Source organism: Periophthalmus magnuspinnatus, chromosome 6, assembly GCF_009829125.3.
Source record: "Periophthalmus magnuspinnatus isolate fPerMag1 chromosome 6, fPerMag1.2.pri, whole genome shotgun sequence".
NCBI classification, from domain to species: Eukaryota; Metazoa; Chordata; class Actinopteri; order Gobiiformes; family Gobiidae; genus Periophthalmus; species Periophthalmus magnuspinnatus.
In genome coordinates this window covers 29,811,210-29,839,155 of record NC_047131.1, presented here as the reverse complement: position 1 = coordinate 29,839,155, position 27,946 = coordinate 29,811,210, and the positions used below count along the sequence as shown (strand labels likewise).

Sequence of the window (27,946 nt, the reverse complement as noted above, 5' to 3'; positions counted from 1 at the left end):
GCAATTCACTCATTTGGTATTTTATTAAAACACTTCATGTGAAAAATATATATAAAGGAATGATGACAGTGAAAAACATGGTGGTATTTAAAAGATAAAAGTAATAAACGCTTAGATTTACAACTGTAGTGCATAAGAAACAGTGACAAACCATCAGTCGGTATGTATTTGCTGAAGTCATAAAATGTTCAAAATGGATTGTAGTTTGAATAACAGATATCACTACCACATAGCGTAATGTTGGACTGGTGAAATGCTTATTGGTCAAAGATAATACTTAATATATTTGGTCATCATTTATATAGTGCTGAAATATGCCTATTCTTTCTCTCTGTTCTTGATTATACCGTACTCAATCGCTTTGTCCAGACAGTTTTGGGCAATTTTAGAAACTTGGCTGTTTACACCTTCTTCTCCCTTGGCTAAGACTGTCAGAATTTCTAAAGCTTCACTTTCCATTAGTTTTTCAGCCAAACTCTTGTCTGCTAGCATCATGTTCTGAACAACCACCACACCTCGATGTCGCAAATCTACAATTTCACAAAGGAGTAGAGCCTGGATGATCTCCAGCCAGTGGGTTGTCTGGAAAGGAAAAGAAAGAGAAAGAGAGAATATTTAATTTCATTATTATCAGCGCACATCTGAGAACTAAAATCACAAATAATCAACACCTATTTTTTTGGTTTTGTCCAAACTTGTGTTAATAAAACGAGATTATCCTTTACTCTTCAGTCCTAAATCAGGTAACCGGGATACAAAAAATTAAATAAGTAGCACTAGACTTATTTTAGCTGAGGCAATGCACCCCCTGTTCAGATGTTCTACTGAAATTGCCTGTATAAATAACTTATATAAATAACTTCACCACTATGAGCTGCAGTACTTACAGTTTCAGGGATGCGTGCACACAGCTCTGGCTGCTCAGCCGTCAACATGGCCAGTGTTCCTGAAGCTGCTCTACGAAGTCTCTCATCCTCCTCTCCACTGTAGAGCACCAGCAGCTTAAGACGATCATTTCCCTTTGCCAGGTATAGCTTCTGTACCTAAAACAAAAAAACAAACACATATACGATCACTACATACACACAATATACAGAAGTTGTCTTAGGTTAACATTAGATTTCTCACCTCTTCACTCAGTACAAGATTACACATACATTCAGTGGCAGATGCTCTGACAAGATCATGCTCCTCAAACATGTAGCCTTCAATTTTTGGTACTGCCTTCTCTTTGATAATCTTTTGCCTATAAAAAAAAAAAAACAACGCATTTTATTATTTATTATATCAACACAACAGTTCTTTAATTACATATGTATAGAAAAGTTATTTTATGATGCAAAAAACTACAGGCTAAATGACACCTGGCCATAAAAGATGCATCACACCCCTTCCCTGTCACATCAGGTGTTCCTCAGGGTTCTGTCCTCGGTCCTCTGCTCTTTCTAATCTATCTTCTCCCCCTTGGTTCCATCTTTAGAAAACACCACATTCACTTTCACTGTTACGCGGATGACACCCAGCTCTACATTTCCAGTAAACCCAACTCTACACTTCCACCCTCTTCCCTGACAGACTGCCTCACAGAAATACAAACCTGGTTCACCTCAAACTTCCTCAAACTTAACGGCAATAAAACAGAACTCTTACTTGTCGGCACCAAATCCACCCTTAGCAAAATAAATCCTTTTTCCATATCTATTGATGGCTCCTCTATCTCCCCCTCCCCTCAGGTAAAGAGTCTGGGTGTCATCCTCGACAGCACACTTTCCTTCACCTCCCATATCAACAACATCACCCGGTCCGCCTATTTCCACATCAGAAACATCCACCGCCTCCGTCCCTCACTCACCCCACACACCACCGCCATCCTCATCCATAGCCTGGTCACTTCTCGTATTGATTATTGCAATTCTCTTTTGTTCGGACTCCCACAGAAATCACTCCATAAACTCCAACTGGTCCAAAACTCAGCTGCCCGCATTATCACACACACACCCTCCCATCACCACATCACACCTGTCCTGCAACAGCTCCACTGGCTCCCCATCACGCACCGCATACACTACAAAATCATACTCCTCACATACAAAGCTCTCCACAACCTGGCCCCTCCATACCTGTCTGACCTCATTCACATCTCCACACCCGCCCGCTCCCTCCGCTCCTCCTCTTCCCTGCACCTCACTGTCCCTCCTGCCCGTCTCGTCACTATGGGGAGTAGAGCCTTCAGCTGCTCTGCTCCCCAGCTCTGGAACTCCCTCCCTCACGACCTCCGCAACACACACTCACTCCCACACTTCAAATCTAAACTCAAAACTTATCTGTTTAGAAAGGCCTTCTCACTCTGACCATAACTGCTCTGTCTTTTAATCTATATTTGTTTTTAAATGTATTTTTAATCATTTTACATTGTTCTATTTGTATTGTGTATGTGTGTATATGTGTACGGTGACCTTGAGAGCCTTGAAAGGCGCCTAACAAATAAAATGTATTATTATTATTATTATTATAAGAGTTCTGCTACATAAACTTAGTAAAGAAGTAAGTTGGCTAAGAGCTCCCCCTTGTGGTCAACCTGAGTCTTTCACTGATGCCAGCCAGATTGGTTAGCCCCATTAGTGCCTCAAAGTTTTGCAGCATGGTGCATTCCAGGCTCAAAAGGCTGACAAGTGGACGCACCACTTCATAAACCTGCAAACACAGATCACGAATAATTAAGAAAAAAAAGTATTATATATCTGAGCACCTGAACAAGCTGAAGTGAATCACAGTACAGTAATGACCAGATATTTTTTGTGAATCCGTTACATATTTGTTGTTCCTACCCTTTCTCCCGGAAAGGCAATTTCTGGATTTGATGTAATAGTTATTTTTGCCAAGGCTTGGGCTGCTTTTATTTTGCCCATGTCTGTGTTGTCAGTGGCAAGAGGGATTAGAGCCTGTAAAATAACAAAAATGCAAGAATAATTTATAGTGTAGACATAGTGTAGGAACGTAAGTGAAAGCAAAGTGTCTACCTTTCCTCCGCCCTGTGCAACAACAGTGCCTCTGTCCTCCTGACGTTCTACCAAAGCTAAAAATACCCTGTGAAGAGAATTGTTAATTAATTAGCTGATTGAAAGAAATTTACTGTGAAAATATAAGTAAAAACAGTGTATACCTGGCAATGGATTCTCTACAAGCCTCTGTAAGAGCTGGACTCTCATTTTTGACCATACACACCAATGCAGATACTACCCCAGCATCAAGCAGCTTCACCAGCCTCTTCTCTACATAGGAAGGAGCATCCTTTTGTATAAATAAAACAGCATAATGAGATTACAGATGCTTTTGATGAATATTTTGTGATGCTACATATCATGATAGTTTTCTTTTTACTTTAGGATGTTCTTCAGGTACGTGCTGCTTCGCGTACTTGGCCAGTTCCACCATTTGTGGGTCTGGTTTCTCCACATCATAGCTGTTGGTGCAGTTTACCAAAGTAGAACCAACCGCAAACAGGACCGTCTTATCTTCAGACTGTAGAGATAAAAATAAATATTTACATGCTAGTTTACATGTAGCTGCAAGTAATAATTCAGTTTGGATACAGTTGTAATTTGTCTGTGTGGAGTTGGGCTGGACACAGACTTAAGGTGCATTCACACTTGCACAAACACGTCATTAAAATTAAGATTAAACTCGGACTAAACCTGGAACTATACCTGAAGACCAGAACTAGACCAGGACTAGAACAAGACCAAACCAAGTTCACATCAGAATTGAACTGAGCTCGACCCAGAACCAAAGTGTGAACGCACCCTTAATGCTGCCACAAGCACCTGAATCAAATTAAGAATAAAACAAAGCTACAGATACACACACAATATGTCTTAAAGCCACAGTATGTAACTTTTTAACCAAAAATTGACTGAAATAAAAGAATGTTTTTTTTCATTTTGGTTGTGTTCACGACACTCAAAAAGGTAGAAAAATATGCATCCTTACAGTAAGTGGGCTTGCATCTCCACAAACCTGACTCTTATTTAGTCTGGAAGAGCTTATCTCCATGGAAATGTTGTGCATTTGACTTAACTATTCCACATTATGACATACAACTTATATATCTCTATAGAGAATGTTCAAAAGTATGGTTTTAACCTTCTATTTCCATGGAATTATGCAAGTTATGTGCCACCTGCAGAAAGTTACATACTGTACCTTTCAGCCAATTGAAAATTCCCTTGGGGAAAATTATTTAAAAAAACTAAAAAGCTACACAATTTCAGACCAGTGCATTAGCACATGCATGAGCAGAATCAGTTGAATAAATCAGTCTTGAGTTGATAATTTCATGCACAGCACTGGTCAGGCTGATTATCGCCTTCAGCTGAAATTCTTACTTTTGCTAGTTCAAACATGGCCTTGAGGGCATTCTTGTCTTCAACCAAATCTTCCTTCACATCTGCATCAAAAGTGAGATAAGCAAGGCCTTCGACAGACCAGCGCCGGGATGTTGGAGGTAAGGATTCATTACACAGCCACCTGTAGAGAATATTGACTTGTTTTAATGCATTTTCATTAGACACCAAACTGGAGTGAAAACACTGCCTTTTGATCATATTTACTTTCTGCACTGCTTTGCTAGCTTCAGCGTGGATCCCTCTGCAAACTGCTTCATGCTGAAATCTGTCCCTCCAGCTGATCCAAGCTTGCACAAACCCTTTATGAGGACAATTGAAAGTTTGACGGAGATTAAAAGATTTTATGCTTTTTACTTGAAAGTTTGAAAGTTTCTGGACCACTCACCACCAAAGCTCGCACACGTATCCTGTCATTCTCACTCTTCTTGTAGAGGTCCTTTAGCAGTGCCACTCCATTAGCGGTGATAAATGATGCTCTTTTGGCTTTACCAGCGGCGTGGATGAGAGCTTCTACTGCCACCTGCTGGTGAATCACATCTTCGGATGCACACAGAGCTATCACAGCATCCATCATTCCTGACAGCTCCAGAGTTCTGTTGCCGACCTCACTTGGCCCTTGAAGCAGGACTGAGACTGTTTGGATGGCACGGAGCTTAGCTTCCAGCACAGACAGATTAAAGTGCTGCCTATTAGAAAGAGCAATTTCAGATGTTAATAGGAATGAGTGCAGTGGTTTTCAGAAACAAGTATGTTTATATTTTACTCACTGGACATATTCTTCACATAGTTTGTTAAAGTTTTCCCTTTCTTTGTCACCCTTCAGATCATCATACAATTTAGACAGCAGGACAGAACAGCTCATGTGGGAGTTATCCGTCAGAGGTGGCCCTTTTGCAATCTCTGCAACAGTTCCAGCCACTTCCAAAATCTTTTTCAGTCCTGTGAAAACATATATGTACCAGAACAATTTAAATTTCTCTTTAAGTGTAAACATTCTGAAAAAAATAAATAAATCAATATCTAGTGAATTTTTGACATACCTTGATCTATCACCCATAACGTGAGGGAGTTATCTGGGTTTTTCAATGACTTGCGTGGAACCTGCTTCACCAAGAGGTTGATAGCGTTGTCTCTGCCAGGCCCAGACACATTTGCTGCTGGCATCATATCCAAGAGATGACGCAGCATTGAACGAAGCTCTTTAGAAGGTTCTGTAGCAAAGATACGGGATATAATAAATGATTAAGAGTTCAATCAATTCATAACAGTGTGAAAACTTGTACTTGTTTGCACCCACCAGGAAGTATGGCTTCTTCTTTCCCTCTGATGTCTCTTTTCATGCCTTCAGTCAGAGCCTCAAACATGACCTGCAGCAGATGGCAGGCAGCAAGAGAAACTGTGGCATCTCCAGATCCCATTACTGCACAGAGCTGCTGCATTCCCAACTCATTCACTATCGCCATTGTCTGTAAACATTAAAACACATCTAAATGAATTTTTTTGGCAATTCAGCTGAAATGTGTTATGACATGTTTTCAAATGTATTAGTTAAGGTTTAAGTATCAGACAAATTGCTACACCTAAATAGACATAAACAATGATTTGTAGATATTAAAAATGCCACAAGTTGCTTACCCTAGATTGGTGGCCAGTGCACAGTCCAACGAGTGTCCTCAGAGCAGAAAGAACAATATCTTCTTGTTTTGACTTTAGAAGTTTTTCAATTAATTTCACGCCATCATTGCGAAAGATCTGCTCAGCTCCTGCGTCTTCTCTGGACAGCACCACGAGATTCTGAGCCGCCTGGAGTTTAGAAAGGAAAAGAAAATATTTAGTCGTGATTGTGTAAATATTAAAAATATCTGTGAGGCTTTTGCACAAATAGTACCTTGTGCCGATCAGATTCTTTTGCAGAGTCATCCATCAGAAGAGTGAACATTTGCTGCACTCGGGCGTCTGTGGAGTTTAGCTGTGCAGACTTGTAGAGAACAATGGATTGGGGTTGAATTGATGTCCAAATATAAAGGTGAACTATGTAACTTTAATTGTGAAGGTGCCACCTACTTGTGTCCATGGAGATGTTATTGCCTTGACTTTATGGAGTGGGTCAGATCAGTGGAGACGTGACAGCATGCACTCATAGTAAGAATGCATGTTTTTTCCATTTATTTTTAAGCAATAAAATGTAATAAGTGCAAGCTAGATAAGTTAAATGCCATACAGTGGAACATTCCATGCTGAGCAATGACATTCAATTCAAGTCTAAAGGACAGTTGAAAAAAATTCATAACTCTTTTGTTTCTAAATATTTTTCTTTTATTTTTTCAGAGCATTTAGAACGACCCTTCTGACATTAATCTGCGCAAATACAGCACCGAGGAACGAACCCTCATTGTTCAGTGGTACTTTGAGTCACATGGGTCAAATTCACAAACCCAGTGGTGTTTTACCGTTAACATTTTAACACCAGAGATGCCCTGAGCGTAAATGCCATTAAAGGAATAATAAGTGGTTTTCAAAGACAGGGGGCAATATGTGATCTCCACAGACCTGACTAGTCCTGATTTCTTCCTGTGGAGCGATCTTAAAGAAAAGGTGTTTGTGAATAAACCTCAGACAAAAAATGACTTAAAACATAATATTGAGGATCAAATAAGAGCCTTAAGCCCGGAGATGCTTTCAAATGTTATGCAAAGTGTGTTGGACAGGGCTATTCAGGGCCAAAAAACATTATTTTTTAAAAATTTTGTCATTTTAACTTCCCCTAGTTTAAGTAGTGATAAGTTCAACTGTAAGTGAACAATTCTAACTGTATATATCGCCAAAGATCTCGGAAAGTTCAGTTTACCTACAGCTAAAATTTGGTGAGTATAGCTTAAGAATTATAGGAGCTACTGAAGATTTAACAGTGTCAATAAAACACTTAGATCATGTCAATGTCAGTAACATCTCCATAGAGACAGCAGAATCCCCACTTGAAAAGTTACATAGTGCACCGTTAATAAACTAATAGTGGTTTGGTATTACCTTTTGCTGAATTTGTACCCCTAACTGCCGGAGCAAATCCTGGAAGGCTTTGTTTTTGGGCTCCAGCTGAGCACATCTCTGTGTGTCTACAAAGGCTTGATCCAGTCGACCAAGTTTCTGATAAGCCTGAGCTCTCCTAAATCTTGCTTTTACATCAGCTGGATCAGTATCAAGAGCTGGAAAAGTCAAAATAATAATGCCAATATGCATAAGAAGCTTAAATGTTGCAGAAATCATGTTGCAAGCTGTTTATTGCATTGTTATAGGTCTTAGCAATAGAACTCACCCTTAGTAGCATCCAACTCTACCTTGCTGTAGTCCTCTAGCTTCAGATAGCAGGCACAGCGGTTGCGATACAAAACAGCACAGTCTGCTTCGTTTTCACTCAGTTTTAAGGCTTTGGTGTAACAAGATAGAGCTGCATCTAAGTTTCCTGACTTGAAATATGCGTTGCCTTTCTCCTTCAAGGCTGAAGGGTCCTGTCATGAGAAAAAAGATCACATACTAATCTAGGGGAGAAATATAAACACATCTCTTACCTTTTCCTCTTCGCTCATTTTCTTTTTAGTTATATATATTTCGTGTAATGTGGCAGTAAATATGAAGGGTATGTTACGACGCGAAAACACGATAAACTTTAGCTAAACTATAAACACATTACATTTTTTTGTTACACTTCCGGGTTCGGGGGCAGCGCGATGACGTCTCCGCGTTAATCCCGCCCCTTAGAGCACGCTCCATGCCCATATTAGGAATAGAGGACACAGGCTGTTTCTCCCACGTTTACAACTTTATTTGGTTAAATTTTGGCACATTTTACGAGAGCTACATCACGTTTTTTTCATGGTGCCCTGAAAAAGAAAGCAGAGATGAATTTTTAAAAGGCCACACATTTCTGAATTGTATTTATAATGACTGTCTCTTTTTAAGGGTTTATCTATTCTCCTGCATCACACCCATGGGACTACTCAGTTACACCTTAATTTATCCCAGTCTCCCTGGAAACAGATCCATGAACACCTGGTCGACCTCTCAGTTACATTGATAGTTTGGGTCTAGAAGAATACTTGCATATATTTGGTTGCAGCTTGAAATCATATCTCAACGGTAATGTAGGTCTATAATCTGGCAATAAAAGGAAGACCAAGCCCTACTAAAATCTTACTTTGTTATGCAAAATGCTGGTGTAGTGAGTGCTAATGAGTAATAATCCAACTAGGTTACTCATTCATTTATGTACACTGTAACATCCTGGAGACATTCTGATTTAAAATGTTATTGAGAGTCAACATGTGTACCTAGAAGACAATTCAAATATATAATCCTGAAGGCTTAATTTTTACATGCAATACTGATACATTACAGTTGATATCATCAACATTCCCTGTGGGTGTAACGCTAACTGAAAGCACCACCCTATTAGAAGCTCTGTTACTCAAGTAAAAAGTAATCTGAGCTTTATTTTAACAATCAGACCAGAAAGAGCTAACTTGGTTGGAACTACATCAGGTAAGATGATTTGTCGCATAAAATTACAGTCACAAGCTGGAGTTAGACATCAAGTTTTTTAGTTAGTCACACCAAACTCCTAAACGGGACCATAAAAGCTTGTGTTGTCTGCAAATGTGTCTAGCAGAATTATTCCATCCGTAACTATCTTTCTTGTCTTGTCTTAAATTGTGCTGCTGATTCCTATTGGACAGAGCTCAAAATACAAAATTAAATTTAACCCTGTGCTAATTGTCACATAGCCTAATAATATTTAGAAGAAGAAGAAGAAGAATTTAGTTATAGGCTTAAGCGTGTTGCTGCTATAAACTATAAACCATTATTACAATATTCTTTGAAACTAAAAACTTAATTCCAGTAAATTTAAGCAGTTTACTAAAAAGTAAGCATGAATGTTGGCTTTCTAATGCCATCTAATTTTTTTCAAACAGAATGCCAGGGGGGAGGCATTCACAGAAGAAAAGCTTAAACAGTTCCAGTGTTATAGTTTTACAAAGATGTTTAAAGACAAACAACCTTCATATGTCAATATGCCTTTTTTGTTTACACTTTTGGATATAGTAGATAGGTAGGATTCTAATTGCTTAATTAAAACAGGAAAAAAACAAAGATAACAAAGACGTATTAGAAATTTTACTTTTGTGAATATAAAATTTGCTAAATGCAATAATTAAATGAATTGTCTTTTTATTTGAGTCCAAATTCTTATCATGTACACCAAAAATGATATGTTCAAATTTGAGTAAAAAGTTAGGGTCAGTATGGTCTTTTATAAACTTTAAGCAGTCTTTCCAAAAACTTTTTGTAATAGTGTATTTGCATGTAAAAACTCATATGAATCATCGCTTTAAGCCTATCTTACTTCATGGATGGGATGTTTACTTAATTCTGATGATTCAACACAAAGTGAAATAAAATTGTGAATGGAAAATTGTCTAACTAAGCATGAATATAACATATTTTAATGTCGATCTACTCTAAATAAGACCGCACAAAAAAACCCATTGGTCCTTGTTTAATGGACAACATGTTTACTGTATTCTTGAACCGAAAGTGCTGATAAAATAATTTCCGTTGACGTTCGGGCCAATCATAAACCGATGCGCAGATTTCCTCTCCCTTCCCATGAGCCTTTGCGGCCCCCCTCCCTCCCCGCTGAGGCTCGCGCTGCTGTTAGCCCGGTGCTAGCTCACTGACAGTTTAATCTGCCTGTCCACAGCTAAACGTACACGTACCCCGAGCAGCTGCGAGGCTTTATTTTGTGGCTGGTTTAGGTGAGTGATTTACACATATTTTAATCCGTAAATATTTTCAAGGGTTTAGTCATTTAGCAAGACTGCAAGGTATTTAAACGCTTAGCCAGGAAGTGTCATCGTTATCGCGTATAAGATATTAAACATTACCCATCGCAAAACAATTCTTCCTGCCTTTTTGCTCTAGGTCTTTAACGTTGTTTTGAATAGACAAATCTACCCCTGGTCTCTTCAGTCACATGTTTGTCCGTTTGCGACATGCTATCTTCTGCTGTCTCCTTTGGATTTAAGCATTGATTCCTGGAATTTCACAATTTGGAAGCTAGTTAGCTATTTTAGCTTCTTTATCTTACCTGATGCAATAATTAAACTAGGTTAAAGGCTCTCACTATTAGAGGTTAACCGTGTTGTGTTCACGTTTAAGATCTTAATACAATACACTGTGCTAATAAGCGTGTTTACATTGAAGGTTTCACTGTGAATGGGGCTAACATTGGATTTTATATTAGTATTTATCAACAAAAACATACAGACATACGGCATGTTTAATAGCTGGGCCTCACAAACGAGTTATTGATCAAATAGACCTAGACGTGTACATGTTTTGTCTTTAAATTGTTGTCTGTGTGTGCAAAATGCAATAGAGAAGCTAAAGCATTTCAAGAGCTTCTGATGAGCGGATTACAATACGATTGGATTTGTGAGCAACTCCGATTACCTCTGATTAAAAGCCTCTAACTGTTTTAAGATATCCTGCCATAGGTGTCAGTACTAATGAAACATGAGCACGAAACACAAACTTTATTCCTTCAGGCTGTTGTTAAAGTTTACAACATAGCTGTTTTCCACTAACTCCCTTCTCTTTTCACAGCTGAAAGACTCCAGCATGTGACCAAAGACAGATGGGCTGCCCGTGATGTTATTGGACCACTAAAATGTTTTAGTTCATGACGCTGTTTTGGACCAAGTTTACTTCTTTTTATCTCACTGTGATACTATTTGAGGTTTTGCATGAGTGATGAATTCAAGACACTACTATGAGAGCGTAAAGAAGACCCAGAGATAGACCTACAGGGACCCACCTCTCGACGGTGGGACACTAGGCTTGCTGTTTAAATCCCCCTCAGTGTGGTGCTTGTGTTTTTTTCGTTTCCTGGGTTTTTCCTCTTTTTCAGTTTGCATGGTTGAGCACAAGGGCTACTTTGAGGGTGTCCACCAGTGGCTGTGGTCTTGCCAAAGCTGAGTAAGTGCTTGCCAGCCATTGCTGATTTAGGTTGACTGTTATCAGCGCTGCAGCTCCGTCACTGCGATGTTCGGGATGATGAACACGATCTGGAGACTGCCTTGCTGTAGAACTGTGGCGTGTGTGGTTTCCGTTTCAACATTGTGACCAGATTGGACTGCATTCTTTTTTTTCATTTCCAAGGACATCTGTTTGTTCATAAAAAGGGACACTGAATTAAAAAAAACAACTGAGAGGACTGAATAATGAAGCTAAGGAAGCAGGTTACGGTGTGTGGAGGGGCCATTTTCTGTGTGGCTGTATTCTCACTATATCTGATGTTGGATCGAGTCCAGCATGACCCTGCAAGGAGACAGAGCAGTGGAAACTTTCCAAGGGTAAGAGTAATTGCTACTGGCATATTGAATATCTAATGTTAACCTCCCATATGGCTTTCATTTTTTACCTAAAGTTATAGTGCATCTCTACAGTTTTGTGCTAGCTTGCATATCCTTTTGTCTGTATGATAATTATGAAGTGCCTCAACTGGTTCTCAGGAGGTAATTCCGATGTCTGTGATCTTGTTATAGAGTCAAATCTCAGTGCTACAGAACAGGATAGAGCAGTTGGAACAGCTGCTTGAGGAAAACCATCAAATTATAAGTCACATAAAAGACTCTGTGATGGAGCTCACAGATACAGGTGCAGTGTCTCCTAGTGGCCACTTGCCTTTCAGGAGCGCCAATGGTTCTTGGGTTCTCCCCTTTGATGGTCGACCCACATTTTTAGCGATCAAGCCCCAGGACTGCCAGTTTGCCGGGCTCCGTCGGGGCCATCCGGATGTGCAGGTGTGGTTACTGCTCAAGTTTTTTTTTTTTTTTAAAGCCTACTTGTATGTTTTTGTTACTGTCTAAGTTTAAAGTCTTTGCTTGTTTTAGATGCTGGATGTGTACTCACTGTTAAAGTTTGACAACCCCGATGGTGGTGTTTGGAAACAAGGCTTTGACATTACTTATGAACCTGATGAATGGGACAATGAGCCACTGCAAGTGTTTGTCATCCCTCACTCTCATAACGACCCTGGTGAGTTAAAATGATATGACGTTGATGATGCAGTTATGACTAAGGCTGTCTGTGTAATCCCTTAGTAGTCCAGGTCTGATCCGTAGTAAAGGAAAAATTCAAATCTGTCAACTGGACAAAAAGTTGTAGGAGCCAAGACGGGGTTAGGGTTAAGGTTATGGTTGGGTTAGGATGGGGAGGTCCCTAGAACTGAAGAAGCGGCTTGGATGAGCAGTGAAACGTCTTCACTCCTACAACTTTTGATTTGAATTTTTCTTTTGCAATGAATAAGGCACACAAAATCTAGCAATAACTAATAATTTGTTGTGACACTGAGGGTGATAAATATGCTTACACTAATTCATGCAGTGTTAATTTTATATTGCTACACTGTTTTTATAAACGAAACGCTGGCCAACACCAGAATAAATGCAGTGCTGTGGTGTAATGCAAAATACAGCAGTTTGAATGGGCACAGTAGGCAAATTGCAAACATTGCAAATTATTCGAAGGATATAATTTCTTCTGCACGCAACCAAATGTCCTGTCTTATGCATAAAACTGCTAACCATGTAGTTCTGAAATGCATAGGATTCTAGTGTTAGTTTCATACTTATAATTCAGCTCAAGTCTCAACAGATAATGCTGCTGGACATGTTGAAAAAGTGAACACTCAACAGAATCTTACTTAAAATGTTAATCTAAAATCTAATCAAAATGCTTGTCAGACAACTCGTAATTAGATATTTTTCCGAGAGTGAAAGTGGCTCATTGGCAGCTTTAGTGGTGTCAGGCTCATTTGTTGCTGTATAGTTTCTTTACTTCCCTCATTGGCACAGTTCATGCATACACTTTTTAAATTATACATATCAAAGCAATCTAAGCATCTTTTACCTCATCACAAATACAAATAGTATTTTCACAGCTGCCTGACCCCAGTCTCACCCAGACTTACTCTACTTCACCTAATGGCTTTCTGCAGGGATCATGAATAAAATATAGTGTTATTTTTGCACCCTTTTTTACCAGGTTACTACTGTCTCTGCACTTTTTATGAGCCGTGTTGCTTAAAACATGATTTGAACAAAGTTAAATATGTAACCCTTCTTTTTTTTTTTTTTTTTTGTCCATTTCCTTAGGGTGGGTCAAAACCTTTGACAAGTACTTCACAGACCAAACCCAGCACATATTAAACAACATGGTTGTGAAGCTGGCGGAGGATCCCCGAAGGAAGTTTATCTGGTCTGAAATTTCTTTTTTCTCAAAGTGGTGGGAAACTGCAGACACACAAAAGCAGGAAGCCATGCGCAAGTGAGTCAACCCCAGAACAGCACCTCAAGCCATGCACTGGTCTTATTCCAGTCTGCTCTCACAATTCTATTTGTCAACCAGTGCCCCATGTGTATTCATAACATGTGTCACATAAGCACTGTAATACTGATAAAAATATCTCTTTGGAAAGAAAAATACAATCTGATAACCATGTACTGACACGCATAATTTTCTGTTTTATGACCTGTAAGGAAAGCTGTAATCTCTTTCCAACAACCACTGTCAGTCATTACCATCATTAAAATATACACAGGAATGTTTGAAATTAAATTCTACATTTGCATTCACTATTTCTTCAATTTTGGTTGTACTTTCACATCTTGTTTTTGTTGTACAAGTTGGAAAGTGTTATCAGTATTGCAGCTTGCATGGGTTGACAAAGCTCTTGATGTTTTGCACTTGTAGCTAATGCTCCAAATGACATTAAAATGTAATTCAGAAAGTAGATCACGAACAAACACATGCACATTTTCTATAATTAGCTTGTTTAGTTTTAGTCTGCCTTTCTTTAAAGCTGGATTATCTTCACGTTTCGTTCTTAATCTGCTCTTCAACAGACTGATCCTTGGGGGACAGCTAGAGATTGTGACAGGAGGCTGGGTGATGACAGATGAAGCCAGCGCTCACTACTTTGCAATGATTGACCAGCTTATTGAAGGACACCAGTGGCTAGAAAGAAATCTAGGTACACCAACACACTACACCCATACAGATGCCATTAAAAACCTATATAAAAACCTCTTCAACTTTTAATGTTGTTCACTCTACTCCCCTCGGTCTACTCCAGGCATTAAGCCACGTAGCGGGTGGGCGGTGGACCCTTTTGGACACAGTGCGACGATGCCATACCTGTTAAAAAAGTCCAACTTGACCAGCATGCTTATCCAGAGGATCCACTACTCCATCAAAAAGCACTTTTCCTCCACACGGAACTTGGAGTTCATGTGGAGGCAGGCGTGGGGTAAGTGAAGCACGGCCAGCTCAGCTCTCCAGTTGAGGCTTTTGTGAAACTATTCATCTGTGATCAGCTAATTTCAGAATGAGTCATGCTACTTGTCATAGCGTCTAACTGAGTAGCCATTTTGAAGGACAGTCCACACATTATAGTTAAACTCCGGATGGATTTATAACTGTACTCTAACATTGTTTTTTTAGCTTTATAATGAATAAAATGTCCTGATTACAAGCGTTGCCCTTTATGTTCTGTCAAAATGGAGATACAGTGGGAATGGAGGATAGTGTTATTTTTCCTTTTCATTAAACATTCATGAAAGGTTACCAATGTAGACGGAAAGATTACTTTGTGTGGTTTGTATCCATAGCTACTGGGCATAGGTACTGTGTATGTTTTAACCATTTTGCTGGGAGGCACTAGGCTTGTCACAGTAATGTATTTATCGACTTATTGCTGATAGAAAAAGTGCTCCCGATCTATAAAGATGGTGATGAGCAACAAGTCACTATAGGCCAATTTCATTATTAGATCAATTTTCAAAAATACTGGAAAAGTTGTTTGTTGTTGTTACACTAGGCATGGGACGATATTGAAATTTGTCATGGCCAAAATAACTGATCAACAAGTATATCACGGTATTTATTAACATTGATGACAATTTAAAAATGTATACGGATATGAATAATTATAATTTTAATATTATGAATAGGTTGCATATTTAAACAGGAATACTTTTTATTTATACTTTATGAAAACAACAATGAGCCAGAAGAAATCGTGGATCAGTAGCTTTTATCTGGACATTGTGGTGAAATAATGGACATTATTTTTGTTGGTAATTCCCACGACTGAATAATATGTCCCATGAACGATTATTGTTGCTATTTTTGCTTATTGTTTCATCCCTACTTTGTACCTGAACACAGTAAAATACAGTGGAACTATAGAGAGTGAAATTATCTGTGTAATCTCTCAGTCGTCCAGGTCTGATCCATAGCGAAAGAAAAAATAAAATCTGTCAATTGGATAAATCTTTGTAGGAGTGAAGACGTTTCACTGCTCATCTAAGCCACTTCCAAGCCGTATCTGACTAGAACTGATGAAGCGGCTTGGATGAGCAGCAAAACGTCTTCACTCCAACGATTTGTCCAGTTGACAGATTTTATTTTTCTTTTGCTATATATAGAGAGTGAACCTCGTAACATCTGAGTCGTTATCACTACTACATAACGATCAAGGTGTTTAATTTGGCTTTTTATTTATTGCTGCTGTGTTTTTGTTTTTAAGATATTGTACTTTTATAAAAGGGTTTACTGGAATGCAGAGTTGAGTCAGTAGCAGAGTAATTTCAATATCGGTTCTTTCTTATTTTTATTTATACAGGGGAACCCAATGAGATCATTTGGGCTCTTTTTCATGGGCCCCCTGTTTTAAATACAATACTAGCAGAAAATGAAACCAAACAAATAAGTATACAAGTCCATATAAAACATTATAAACAGGAGCAGGTGTGTGTATAAAAGTTTGTTACCAGATTATCAAATTGTGATTGTGTCCCCAGAGTATCCAGTTTTGCTTTTCCTTGGAGCCTGTTCCATTTTTCTGACACAAAACAGCTAAAAGCCACTTTCATGTCTCAGTTTTGGTGCAGCTCGTCCTTAGCCTTATGCAGTTATGTGATCTGATAGTAAATGTTCCAGTATCAATGATTGACAATCTATTTTCTGTAGCAACACATCAACCTTCAGCCTGTGTTATTGTGACAGGCCTAGGAGGAACTGTAATGATTTGGGGGAAAGATATTGACTTGTTTCCTTCCATCTGCCACAGACACTGGAGCCAACACAGACATGTTCTGCCACATGATGCCGTTCTACAGCTACGATGTGCCTCACACGTGTGGACCAGACCCAAAGATCTGCTGCCAGTTTGACTTCAAAAGATTACCAGGTGGCCGCATTAACTGCCCCTGGAAAGTGCCTCCCAAATCTATAGTGGAAGCCAATGTAGCAGAAAGGTGAGTAGCTTCAACTGTCCTAGATTCAGACAAGAAAAAAGGATCCATACATTTAATGATCTTGGGGTCATTGTGCAGTGCAACGATGATTAAGTTGCAGTAAAATATTTGGCAGTTTCAGTAACCCTTTGTAATAACTGTGCCTAATTAACCTCATTAATAAATCATGAAAAAAAAGACCTAATGGACAATAGTTTATTCAAACAGACCTTTTATGTAAAATCAACATTTCAGAGCTTTGAACCATGTTAGTTGTTTTGTCTTTTCTTTTACCCGCTCAGTTATTTTTGGAGTGATTTGTGCATGTTTGAGGAATCTTCAGTAGCTTATTTTCAAGACGCCATGTTGACAATCAACGTCACTGGTACACGCCCACTGCTCTCTACTTACTTCACTCTTTAATCTTATTTTCTTAATCGATGATACACGCAGGATTTGGCAGCGTTGCGTAGTCACTTTGGTACAAATGGAGAAAAAAAAAAAATCCATTACTTGCTAGTGTGATCTGCAGCCGTCATAGGAGGGACCGACCGCTACACGGCTCTTCGTTGTCATGATGTTTATGATGACGTCAGCTCCCATTGGTCACCGCAGTATTCTTGTTTCTTATATCAAGTCGTTTTAGATATAATTTGCACATGTTAAATCGCAAAATTCAACATAACGATCCATGGATGTCAGATTTTAACTATAGCAGACACAAGCACAATAGGTTCTCTTTAAGAATGATTCGGGCTTAGTACTTAACTAATGTCTTAAATTCATTCTTAACAGATCTGTTTGTTAAGTCTTTCCTCATGCTTTATTAAGATGAAAAGTTCTAATTATTATTTATAGTTGTAGTTATTATTTTAAGTGTAATCAAGAATTCCTCACACAGCTGATGTTAGTAACCCAGTCTGCTCTGGCCCATTATAAATAAACTCAAGTTGACTTCATGCCAAAGTTAACAGACATGGAGTTCTGATAAATCAAGGGGAAATGTCATTGTTTCATTAACCCTATTTTCAAGCCACCAAAACACTACGATTTAAGAAAACGATGTTGAATAAAAATAAGGGAGCATTATTTTTTTTTCCCACAATCACCATTTTTTCCAAGCGGGTGCATAAAAAAGCCTGACATGACAGTCTAATTTTTTACTTTCGGCCTCTTTCTTAAACAGGGCACAGCTGCTCTTGGATCAGTACAGGAAAAAGTCTAAGCTCTATCGCAGTAAGGTGCTTCTTGTTCCTCTGGGAGATGATTTCCGCTATGACAAGGCCTTAGAGTGGGACCAGCAGTACATCAACTACCAGAAACTCTTTGACTACATGAATTCACACCCCGAGATGCACGTACAGGTAAAGTTTCATTAATGGTGCGCTGTGTAACTTTTCTTGAGGTGCTTGCGTTTGCTTGTCACTGTGGAAATGTTATTGCTTTTATTATTATACCTGAATATCTTGCATTCATTCCAGTACTGCTGTTTTTATTGCTCAAATTCATTTCACATCTCTGACCTGTAACTCAGCCTGGTGGTGTCAGCTGCTTGTCTTTTTTAATGAGACAGAAAATTTAAAGCCATAGTGTGAAATTTTCCAGACAAAGCGATATACTGTTAATGAGAAAAGTTGCGTAGCGTCCTTTTAATTAATGCACCTCAACAGCTAGTGTGCAGGACGCTGTTGCTTAAGGCCTCATCTGTTAAAACGAAGCTTGTGTTGTTTGTTTCTTTTGGTTCTTTAGGCTCAGTTTGGGACTCTCTCCGAGTACTTCAGCGCTCTGTACAAAGCTTATGGGGTGCCCGAGGGAACCAGACCTACAGACTTCCCTATTCTCAGTGGAGATTTCTTTGCCTATGCCGACCGGGAAGACCACTATTGGACCGGCTATTTCACCTCTAGACCCTTTTACAAAAGCCTTGACCGTGTGATCGAGTCGCACCTCAGGTAAGTTAAAATCTGTAAGCCATTAGAAGAAGAGTTATTTTATCATCAGTCTGCACTTTATTTGATACCAATTTATACAAGCAGTAAAAATGCAGATAAAGACACTTGAGAATAACTGGTGTGCTTTGAATTAGCTTCAGATCAATGTGGAATTATTATTATTCAATTATATTCAACAAATTGTACCATAATAAAATAAATACTAATACTAAACTCACTAATGATACTACTCTTATCTTCATAACTGTCATATTTATTTTTTTTTTTTAGGGGAGCAGAGATTCTCTACAGCCTTGCAATGGCTAATGCTCGACATGCTGGTATGGAGGGACGCTACCCCGTGTCAGACTACGCCCTGTTGGTTGATGCAAGACGCTCAGTTGGCCTCTTCCAGCACCACGACGCCATCACAGGGACTGCGAAGGAAAATGTTGTCATTGACTATGGCACAAAGTAAGTGCTTACAATAAATGAATAACATGAATGAACTGACCTTCACTTCAATTCAAACATCAAATCAAAGAACTCTTTTCTGTTTCTTCGTTCAATACTTTTCTATTCAATGCTCAAAGTACAAAATAAGCCCAGTGTGACTGCTGCAGTGAACAATTGATTCTTGGTTTTCCGTTGCAGATTACTGCGCGCGCTCATCGGCCTGAAAAGAGTGATCATCAATGCTGCTCATTTCCTGGTGATGAAGAACAAAGACTTTTATCGCTTCTACCAGACCGAGCCTTTCCTAGAGACGGTAAAAAGAAGCACAGGACGCAGAGACCCACAGAGGAAACGCAGATGAACAATGAAAGAAAGAAAAGTGTCAATGTTGCAGAGATATTTTTTTGTTTTATCTGCAGGACGACAGACGAGCTACCCAGGACTCTCTGCCTCAGCGCACGCTAATCGAACTGGACCCAGCTGGACCCAGGTATTATTTGTACCCCAGGGCTTGATTTATCCCCTTCCCCATTGTCTGGTCTATCCCACAGCTTTTGTCTTGTTATCAGGTACGTGGTTCTGTTCAACCCAGTGGAGCAGGAGCGTCTGTGTGCTGTGACTGTGCTGGTGAACACTGTCAGGGTGCGAGTGCTCACAGAAGACGGGCAGACTGTCCCTGTGCAGCTCAGCGCTCAGTGGAGCTCTGCAAGTCAAATGAGCGCAGAGGTATTTGAGGTGAGTCTCGGAGGCACAATGCCTCTGTTTTGCTTATCTGCTCAAGCTGCATTGCAGTTCGACAGTTTGTCTTCCCACACTGAGCAATAATGTCTGCAGGCCAATGGGAGAGAAGCAATGAAACGCAATGAACATTTCCATCACTTTGTACTAATGAGACCTTGAATTATTTTAAGATACATTCTTTTACCCTCTTAGAGTGCCACACATTAGGCAAGGCAAGTTTATTTGTATAGAACAACACATCCACAAAGTAATTTAAAGTGCTTTACAGAATAAGAAAGACATTAAAATCACAATTTTATGATTTATTAGTGATTGTATTAACATTATGTAACATAATGTAATATTATATATATATATATATATATATATATATATATATATATATATTAGTAAGAGAAGAAAGAAATACAAAATCATTTCATGTTGTCAGCACAAAGCTTTTGTTACTTGTAGACTTGCTTACGTAAATTACGTAAAGTAATCGAAACCTTTACTCAAGTAAGAGTAAAAGTATGCTGCTAGAAAAGTACTCTGAAAAGTAGGCAAGGCAAGTTTATTTGTATAGCACGTTTCATACACAAAGCAATTCAAAGTGTTTTACAGAATAAGAAAGACATTAAAATCATAATACAACAAATCAAAACATAAATAATCATCATAAAATGAACATTAAAAGAGAAGAGTGCAGAATAAAACCTGTCAGTCATATGCACAGCTGAACAGAACCATTTTTTAACCTGGATTTAAACATTGTCAAAGCAGAGGCCTTTTTCACATCTTCAGGAAGTACAATCTCTTTACTCGAGTACATGTAATTGAGTAAATTCAATATTCTTCTTTTCAGGCGACATTCATGGCACGCCTTCCTCCTCTGGGTCTTGCCGTGTTTCACTTGTACGACTCTGCCGACTCTCCCATGACCCTGCGCTCAGAGACCCTGCTCAGGCTGCCGGGCCGAGGGGTGACCGCCCGCGCAGCTGACCCCCTCCCCGTGCGCTCCCTACAGGCCGACGCGCAAACCTTCTACATCAGCAGCCAGTCGCTCATCCTGGGATTCTCAGGAACCACGGGACTCTTAGAGGTTTGTATCTTATCTAATCTGACTGAACCCTGACAGGCTGATTTGGGGATTTTCTAAACTTTTGGGGAGAAATACCCATAAGCCTGATATAAAAGAGAACATTACAGGGTCTTGTATTGCATTGCACTCTTTTATCTAATTTCTATTTCATTGATTTTTTTCTTTTCCTTTTCTTTGATCAGAGTATTAGGCGAAGAGAGGATTTGCAAGAAGTGAAAGTTCAGATGCAGTTTGTGGTCTACGGCACCCGGCCATCGAAGGACAAGAGTGGAGCATATCTGTTTTTACCAGATGGAAAAGCAAAGGTACTTTCAATTATTCTTTTTATGTTATCACTCGAAATCCACTAAATTGATAGAACATTTTTTACTGTATTCAGTTAAAGGTGCTCCACCTGCTTGTTTCTATACAGACTGCCTATTTCCCTAAAATGTTCCACATTATGGCATAAAATGTATCTGTCTAGCCTTATTGAGTTACTTTCTCATATTCTAATTTTCATTCTCACTGAGTGAGGTCGCCTCTCCACAGATCAAACCTGTATGTTTTTCCAAGGTATTTTTGAACAGTAAAAACGCCTTTAATTGGCTCTGTGCACAACAGCATACTAGCTAGCTCGCTGTGTCTCAAAACATATGCTAACCTTTATTAAAAGCATAAAATAAGTAACCTATTAAAATAAAGACTACTCATTTGTTTTTACATGTAGAATACTTCAGTTTGTGATGTTGTTTTAATATTTATTATGTCTCAAAATTAGCATTAGCTTTAGTATTGAGAGAAAAATCTTTCTAAATACAGAAGTGTCTCTGGTGAAGTATTTATTTTATTTGTGTAGTTTTTAACATGTTGTCAGTGTCATCCACCCGCAGCTCCCTGTCCACTGTGTCATCTTTAAATATTTATTCATGTTGGCGTGAGTCAGAAAAAACCTCGTACAGATAAAACTGGAACATTTCAGGCAAAGCAGTATTTTTGACAAGTAGGGGAGCAGAAAAGTTACAGTGTACCTTTAACAACCTGAATTTTGTGACTTCTTTTTTCTTCTTTTGTGATTTCTTCCATGCCCATCTCAGCTTGTTATGTTTTGTTGTCGGCCTGTATTGATTTTGCTCTCCTTTCAGCCGTACAGTCAGAAGGAGACCCCTGTGGTTCGTGTGGTGGAGGGGCCTCTTTTCTCTGAGGTGGTGGCCCATTATCAGCACTTCCAGCAGACCGTACGGATCCACAATGTGCCTGGTAGGAAATGCACTATTAGCAAAACACTATCATTTATTGTTACAGCAGATGGTCCATTACAATGACTAATATAAACAAACACATTTATTTTTTTTTTAGGTGTTGAAGGATTATCTGTAGACATGATGACGACAGTGGACATCAGAGATCAGACCAATAAGGAGCTGGCTATGCGCTTGGTTACAGATGTCCAGAGTGGAGACATGTTCTTCACTGATCTTAATGGCTTCCAGGTCAGTGCATCATATCATATAACAATTTGTATGAGTTTTCAGTATTTTTTGTGTTATTTTTTATTTTTTGTAGATTCAGCCTCGTCGTCGCTACTTAAAGCTTCCCATTCAAGCCAACTTCTACCCCATGCCTAGCCAAGCCTACATCCAAGACAGCCAGTACCGCCTTACCCTGCACACGGCTCAGTCTCTGGGAGTCACCAGTTTAGAAAATGGTACGCGTATTACATTTGATATTATAAGTGATTAACATAGTCACCGTATTATTATCTACTAACGATTACCACAAGCTAGCTCAGTTTAAGTACTGTCTGGATAGATAATCGGAGACGGATTGACCTTTTTTGTCTTGATAGAACTAATAATCCCACACATTTAAAGCTTGGAATGCATTTGTACAATATATTAAGCCTAAAAGCATGTTCGCGTTACCACTATCGGCAGAAACACTCATTTTCTACTACAATTTTTCTCACATGAGAAAATGGTAGTTTACTTTCCGTAACTTGGATTATAATGATACGATGCAGAAGAAGAGTGAAAGAAAGGAGAAAAGGCGAGGAGATCCAGCTCAGATCAGAGAAAAGGAGAGAGGGAGGGGAAGCGGGGGCAGACGTGTACACAGAAGCAGAGGCACTGGACTTTTGGTCAAATTGTGCAGATATAAACCAAAACTTGAGAAACAGGAGGATACGTGAGGAGACATAAAGAGACTGTGGGCCTGACTCCGAGCTTACACCTACACAAGTGAGCGGTGACTCCTCTTCAGCACCACACGCTCTTACGCTCACACGATTGGCTGTAGACCTGTCAATTAAAATGTGTTTGCCTCATCGAGATCGACCAAAGTTTACATGTTGCTCTGTTCACCTCATTCTGGAAGTTGCCGTGAGTGCCGCTATCGTCATTTTTCATTGTATTATTTTGTATGGAGCTGCTGATCTTGACAGCAAATAAGTTCTATAGGGACTACAGAGCTGTTTTAAAGCCTCCAGAGAACCAGTGCAGTGTTGACTTGTTGTTGCACATAAACATTGAACACTTGACACAAACCAACCTACTTTATATAATGTTTTAGCACTGAAACTTTCCCCAAATTCTCCATCGAAAGGAACAGGATTTCCACTTATCCGGAAGTGCTGCTACAGAGAAAGCACGATTTAGTTGCATTTACAAAAAAAGTGAACAGGGCGGAATAAGGTCAATTGATCCTTCCATTTTTGGCACAGCCCTAGATTAATTACCTCATGCTGACGTTTACAGTAAAGTTGTGGTTGCTCGACTCTGTGCCTCAGGTCAGCTCGAGGTGATTCTGGACCGGCGACTGATGCAAGACGATAACCGCGGGCTGGGACAGGGCCTAAAGGACAACAAGAAGACGGTGAACCGCTTCCGGCTGCTACTCGAGCGCAGAGGCCTGAGCAACAAGGTCAGTGCCAGGAGATAAGCTCACAGCATTAAATATAGTCCGTCCATGTACAACATTAAATATTTGCGGTGCATTCAATCTGTTAAAACATCAGCCAAGTGTTTTGTCCTTCAGTCTGTGTGGCTCACTTTTCTCTTCTCATTTATATTTCTATCTGTCTTTCTGTCTAATTGTCTTTTTCATTTCCTTTCTTTCTACATCATTACTTTTTCAGCACGATGGCTTTTTCCAAAAATTCTCCTCAGTGTTTCGTAGTTTCTCTCAAATTTTGAGTGACGAAGTTCAAGAGGTAATGTTGCCATAGCAACAGCTGTGATGGTCATTAGAATAAATCATAGTGTGTGTGTGATAGAAAATAACACTACTCGGTCCTGTTTGGTCCTCCCTCTTCCTTTTTTACCTGTAACTGTCTGGGAATAGTTTGTGCTCAAATGATGCTCCTGAAAAAAATAGACATGAAAAATATTTGTAGGATGAAAGTTAAAATGCTGCTTTTATCGTCCCTCTAATTGTGATAAATTCAGTCAGTCAGTTTGAGATAATTCCAACAGCGCAGGCAGTTTTAATCCTATATTGGGCTTCTGTCTTGTAGATTATCCTAGCTTTAGTGTAGTTATAATAGAGTGGGTAGAATAGAATGAGTTTGTTCTTCTGTTTCTGTCTCATCACTTCATCTCATTGTCTTTTATAGATGATGGACACTGGAGTCACAAGCTTCCCCTCTATACTCAGCCACATGACCAACGCCTTCTTAAATCACGATGTGTTGGCACTACCCGTCCTGCCTAAACGCAGAGGCATCCCTCCTTTACAAACGTTTGCCCCTCTCAAGTCTGCGTTCCCCTGCGACATGCACTTGGTGAACCTGCGCAGCATCCAGACCCAAGTATGAAAAAAAAAACATTTATTATGATGCTGTTGTGTGGTTGGACCATGTGACTGATCTGTGTGTTTTTGTGAGCAGCAGGACGCTCTGACCCCCTCACCACACACGGTCTTCATCATTCACCGACTGGGCCTGGACTGTACGCTGGAGGCTCAGAACATGGCCTTCAACTGTACCACTACACAAGGACAGGTGCGGCTACTACACACACCACTACACACACTACTACACACACACCACTACTGAAAACTGAAAGTGAAAGGAGCTCAAATAATGAAGGGTTGAACCAGAGTGAAACTGGTGAGGCGCTTTTGTAAGTAGCAGCCTTGTTTTTCTTTCTTTCTGCAAGATTGGACACAGCCACACACATTAAAGGTGAACTGTGTAACTTATGGTGGAGGGGCGGCCACCTGCTTGTTTCCATGAAGAGATTACTCCGCCTTGAATGTTCCACAGTGTGCCAATAAACTTAAGTCTTGTATTTATGTGTGTGGGCTCACCTCTCCACAGATCTTGGCCTGATGGCACCGCCTGTTTGTCTTAGAAAAATACGTTTAAGGCCATACTGTGGAACATTCTAGCAGGATAATTAAAATCTCAAAGCTGACGATGAGGTGACAGAGCCCCCAACAGAAAAGTTACGTAAAGCATCATTTAACGGGTGGATTAGAATATTTGAGCATTTACAGTTAAAAAGTCAAGATGTTAACATTTCAACATTAAGAGTTGAGTTTTCACAAAGGGTTTCCTGTTAAAAAGTAAGTATTTATATGTACAACTGTTAATTTTTGTCATTTTGAGCAGAGACCTTGGTTAGACTTTTTAAAATTATTATTTAAATTTTGCTGCAGACTTATTAATGTTCTTTTTTGCAGCTTAACATCTCTGGGCTCTTCAAGAATCTGGACGTGCAGCTGCTGCAGCCCGTGTCTCTCACTCTCATGCACTCGGGGACGGCTCTGGCCAACGACTCCACCATTAGCCTGGACCCCATGGAAATCTCGGCCTTCAAACTCAAGCTGCGCTAAAACAGCTGTCCCAACAACAAGCGTCAGGGCTCCCTGGTCCGGAACAGCAGCCAGACCTGAGCTGGCCTCAGACTCTTGCTCCTCTGGACTGTCCTGAGTGCACATTCACAACCACAAAGATCACAAAGCAAAAATGTCTGTACCGAGCGTGAACTGACAGCAGGGGGCAGGCTGTAGCTGTGATACTGTGGCCCTGTGGGGAGCAGAGACAAGACTTGTAACTTAGAGCCTTCTAGAAGCTGGTGTTTCTGAAACACACTTTAATTTAACTCTGCTATGTAAGAATTCACTTTTTCTACAGTTTGGTCGATCTCAGACTTAAATATTGAATGTAAATATCCACAAGGCCTGGACTTGTGCAATTTCAAGATTTGTTTGGCTGTAGGCCACTGATTTAATTCACGTCCTTCTTTTTGAAAGCAGCTCAGAATGTGTGGTCTCATTCGCTCCAAACCCGTGATGAGACCAACACACAGCTGTGGCGAAGTCCAAGAGTTCAGCAGCAGCTGCTAGAAGATAAAATGTGACCATTTATCATATTGTGCGTAACGGATGACTGTTGTGCCCATTCTATGGATAGAGGACTTTCTCTCCTTCTCTCCTCCCTGTGAGCTTCCCCTTTGTCGCTGATGAGAAAAATATGCAGGGGTCCAGGGGGAGTTGGACCAGATTCTCTCAGCCCCTCTTCTGTCATTCCCACACTCATCCTTCTCTGCTGAGTCGCTGTTTTTTTTCAGTTTCAGACTGTATGCAATGTGAGCCTAGACAGTGACTATACCTCACATTTGGCACATTTATCCATGAGTGTCCGTGTGGAGTGTCTGTTTCCTTTAGCTCATTATTTTGAGCATTTTTCTGTAGCCTGGCCATCCAGAACATCTTTTTCTCAATGTATGGATCCTCAGCCTATTAGCAAAAAGGGTTGTATATGCGCACAAATTTATCGGAGGATACTAGGGCTATCAAAGGAACTACGTAAAGGTAACTACTTGTTTGCAATATATAACATTCTGTATATTGCATAACTAATTGCAGGTTTGTTTGTTTACCATAAACCAAAGTGAAATCTGTTTAAACCAAGTATTTTCTTTAAACAGCCCAGAGTTGTGATGGCTGCCCAGGCTACTTTCTTTCTACACTTTCAGGGACCATACATTGTACTGTTAGGCAGTTGAAACTTTGCTAACTCAAAAGGACCTTTTTTTAGATGTACTATAGTTTCCACATATTTCTGCATCAGCTGGCAAAAAGTTTCCCCAGGTTGAATCATACTTTGAAACCCCTTTATAAAGAAATCTTGACACCTTTCCAATTTTAACAGGTAATCATTTCCTTCAAACTCTCTGGCAACACACTGGAATTGGCAATGCTTCTATACAGTTTATTTTTTCCACTTGACAGAAACTTGTCAAAGAGGCTAAAAGCACTTGCTATGCATTACACACTGCATCAATGCTGTGAGAAATGGTTTACTACTTTTAAATGCAAAAGTCGGGGTGACATTTCGGGCAATTTGGCTGGGGCACAACAAAAAGATTCACCTCTAACTCGCTTCTATGTGTGCGTGACCACTCCAATAAAAGCATTTCTTCAAATAGTCACTCGTACGGCCTCCACAGTGCTTCGGATACTTAGGTGGTTTCAGGCTTACTTGTATCTTATCCTTCACAGCATTTTGGAGCACCTAGGTCACAGTGTGCGCCCATACAGTAAATCACCTTGAACTTAATCCAGTATCTCTATCAGAAGTCCTGTGCGTAACAATTCTGAGACCGGGCGACTTCACTCGTGTTGTTTGTCACTGTTTGTAATGTGAGTCTATCAATTTCATTCTTTTTTTTAAATGTGATTTTTGTAGCACTGTTTTTGAATCAGAGATAATATATGAAGGCAGTGGTGGTCTATAATAGAGTGAATAGGCTGTGCAGGGGAAAGGTGGAACGAATAAAGATTAATATTCAGTACAGAATGGTGTTTTTCTTCACTTCAAATTAACTAGCTTTGAATAAACTGTTTTAATAATTGTGATTGTTCCGAGCTCAATAATGCATGCCTGGCAGTATTTTTTTTAATCACGCATATTTTGTTCTTGAATTTAATTTTCTTAATTGATACGCGGGATTCTGCAGGGTTATGTAATCCTTTTGGTACAAATTAAGT

General features: G+C 39.6%; 2 protein-coding genes across 2 annotated transcripts; one reads left to right on the top strand and one right to left on the bottom strand.

The window, feature by feature from the left end:
- unc45a (unc-45 myosin chaperone A) lies at nucleotides 1-8,125 on the bottom strand. Its single transcript, XM_033967938.2, has 19 exons — nucleotides 7,973-8,125; nucleotides 7,720-7,912; nucleotides 7,434-7,609; nucleotides 6,295-6,384; nucleotides 6,042-6,209; nucleotides 5,704-5,872; nucleotides 5,447-5,617; nucleotides 5,174-5,345; nucleotides 4,792-5,092; nucleotides 4,611-4,705; nucleotides 4,386-4,527; nucleotides 3,382-3,522; nucleotides 3,164-3,291; nucleotides 3,021-3,087; nucleotides 2,829-2,942; nucleotides 2,579-2,694; nucleotides 1,129-1,246; nucleotides 888-1,043; nucleotides 1-582 (listed from the first exon to the last, which is right to left on the bottom strand). Exons 1-19 carry the CDS (start codon nucleotides 7,988-7,990, stop codon nucleotides 319-321), a joined length of 2,799 nt encoding a protein of 932 aa, XP_033823829.1. The 5' UTR covers nucleotides 7,991-8,125; the 3' UTR covers nucleotides 1-318.
- A 1,974-nt stretch (nucleotides 8,126-10,099) lies between these two features.
- Nucleotides 10,100-27,752, top strand: man2a2 (mannosidase, alpha, class 2A, member 2). The gene is made up of 23 exons (XM_033967477.2): nucleotides 10,100-10,216; nucleotides 11,067-11,815; nucleotides 12,008-12,265; nucleotides 12,356-12,500; nucleotides 13,619-13,790; nucleotides 14,369-14,496; nucleotides 14,599-14,772; nucleotides 16,597-16,783; nucleotides 17,949-18,126; nucleotides 18,512-18,714; nucleotides 18,985-19,167; nucleotides 19,348-19,462; nucleotides 19,569-19,639; nucleotides 19,719-19,884; nucleotides 20,735-20,971; nucleotides 21,154-21,276; nucleotides 22,096-22,210; nucleotides 22,310-22,443; nucleotides 22,517-22,658; nucleotides 23,739-23,872; nucleotides 24,564-24,758; nucleotides 24,837-24,950; nucleotides 25,634-27,752. Exons 2-23 carry the CDS (start codon nucleotides 11,684-11,686, stop codon nucleotides 25,784-25,786), a joined length of 3,459 nt encoding a protein of 1,152 aa, XP_033823368.1. The 5' UTR covers nucleotides 10,100-10,216; nucleotides 11,067-11,683; the 3' UTR covers nucleotides 25,787-27,752.
- Nucleotides 27,753-27,946: the final 194 nt, after the last annotated feature.